The 2,051-nt window shown below is 56.6% G+C and overlaps 2 protein-coding genes across 2 annotated transcripts; both read left to right on the top strand.

The window, feature by feature from the left end:
• Positions 1-18: 18 nt before the first annotated feature.
• On the top strand, positions 19-578 carry SPRG_18698 (hypothetical protein; the record flags this gene model as incomplete). The annotated part of the gene is made up of 2 exons (XM_012358139.1): positions 19-289; positions 334-578. The coding sequence occupies 2 exons, from the start codon at positions 19-21 to the stop codon at positions 525-527; spliced, it is 465 nt and encodes a 154-aa protein (XP_012213529.1). The 3' UTR covers positions 528-578.
• Positions 579-1,725: 1,147 nt separating this feature from the next.
• On the top strand, positions 1,726-2,047 carry SPRG_18697 (hypothetical protein; the record flags this gene model as incomplete). Its single annotated transcript, XM_012358138.1, has 2 exons — positions 1,726-1,777; positions 1,824-2,047. Coding segments are annotated over 2 exons (276 nt in total), but the record flags the coding sequence as incomplete, so codon positions are not given.
• Between the last annotated feature and the right edge of the window lie 4 nt (positions 2,048-2,051).

The raw sequence follows: 2,051 nt of genomic DNA, 5'->3' as shown, positions 1-2,051 counted from the left end.
GATCGCAATGCGATTCGGATGAGCAAAGACGATAGGTTGAGCTGCAGCGAGTATGGCATCAAGCGCGTTGCGGGCTCGCTCAGCGTCACGCGGGCCCTTGGCGACTGGTACTTAAAGGCGGACGAGTTTAGCGCGCCGCCGTACAAGGCCAAAGTACCCTACATCACGGCCGAGCCCGACGTGGTGGTGCACCACATCACCAAGCGGGACAAGTTTTTGATTCTGGCGAGCGACGGGCTCTGGGAGGTGGTTCCCCCGCTCCTCGCTGTCCAGATCGTCACCAACTACGGTGCGTCGCCGTCGCGAGCTCAAATCTCTAGAAATCTTTCATAGTGACGACGGCGGCCAACGCCGGCGAGGCTCCGATTCCATCGGCGAGTGCTGCGCTCGTGCACTGCGCACTCGACCGGGCGGCGAGCAAGGAAGGCCTCGCGCTGCACGACCTCCTCGCCATCTCCAAGGGTCCTCAGCGAAGGACGATCCACGACGACATCACTTGCACCGTCATCTTCCTTGAACACGTCTAGATAGTTGGAGTAGCAAAAGCACCGATACATCATTGCACACTTGATCCACCCATGACCCTAGTCCTGAAGTATTTCATATTCCAGACAGTAGTGCAAGCCCTCGTGGGCTAGTACAAGGATGCTGTTAGCGGCGACATGCAAGCGCTGGCCTCTGTTGCCTCTCGGCACTTGGAGCTTGATGCCGAGGTTGCAGACGGAAATGGAATCGATTCGCCAACGTAGCATCCAAGAGCCGCATCGATTTACTTGACTGTACTTTAGTGCATTGACGCGAAACAGTGTGTTGCTGGATAACCTATTTGGTCCGAATGACCAGGCGAATGACCCACGAAATGTCCGAAGTGAGAAACAGAATGTTATTTTGGGTCCACTGTCGTGGATATTTACCGTGAATATACGGCAAATGACGTACTCAAAACTCAATTTGAGTTGCTGGCCGACATCTCGAGCCACATACGATCGTCAGAGTTGCTGGCTCGTGATGCACGTCCACCGTTGCTATTCCAAGATAGTCGTTTGTAAATGTCTATTTTGTCTATTTTTCTGCCACTACCTCTTGAAAACTCCTGGCTTCGACAATGGAACATCCCACGACGGTATTGTCCTTGACTGCATACCAGACTACGTGTGCAAGGGGCCTCTCCCCGCTTTGATTCGTGCTTTAGATTCAGCGAGGCAAGTTTCCATCGACCTTGGCCACGCTGCATCGATGCCAGTACCGGTAGTAGGCTCGATGGAACCTGAGGCGGATCCAATTTCTGGATTTGCGGCTTTCCGAGTGATGGCTTTGGCGCCAAAGTCGCGATTCTTCCTATGACATCCTGTTGGACCACACGCAACTCGAAGCGGAGCGGTTGAGGCACTGCGCCGTCGCTACCAGGTATCAGAATGAGTCTGGGCTCGATACCCGAAAATGCTCGGCACACAGCGACAAGATTTTATGAAAATTGACCACCATGATAGTGGCGACCTTCTTCGAGTGGGGCCCACCGTTGACGGGTTGAATCCGCTGGCGTGGCTCGGTCATCGAGTAATGTACAAGCCGAGAACACCGCAACTCTGGCCGAACACTTCGCCTTTGATCCAGCGTCGTAGTTGACCGAAGTTCGAAGTCTTGGCCGATTGAAGTTGGCGAGAGCACCCCGGGGCACGCACGACCGAGACAAGCGGTCATTTGATTTGTGGCACGCCGACGACAATGCTTCAGCAGCGCGCCCGCCGCCTTGGGCGCAGCGTCCTCTTCCTGCCTGGTATGAACAAGCGCCACCATGCTCCTGCTTGAAGCACGACCTCTAGGTATCAATGCTCGAGCGCTGGAGAAGCTGCGCGTCCTGCCCTGCGACGCAGCGATCCTCGACCTCGAAGACGCCGTCGCGCCGCTCAAGAAGGCCGAAGCCCGAGCCCTAGTGTGCGCCGCGGCCACGCGCGGGTACGGTCCGTACAAGGAGGTCGCGATCCGCATTAACCCGCTCGCGAGCGAGTGGGGCCACGCGGACCTCGAACATGCCGTGCGCACGGGCGCCC

This window comes from Saprolegnia parasitica (genome assembly GCF_000151545.1).
Source record: "Saprolegnia parasitica CBS 223.65 unplaced genomic scaffold supercont2.1395, whole genome shotgun sequence".
Lineage (NCBI taxonomy): Eukaryota > Oomycota > Saprolegniomycetes > Saprolegniales > Saprolegniaceae > Saprolegnia > Saprolegnia parasitica.
The sequence above is the reverse complement of the archived record's forward strand: the minus strand, read 5'-3'. Positions and strand labels throughout refer to the sequence as shown.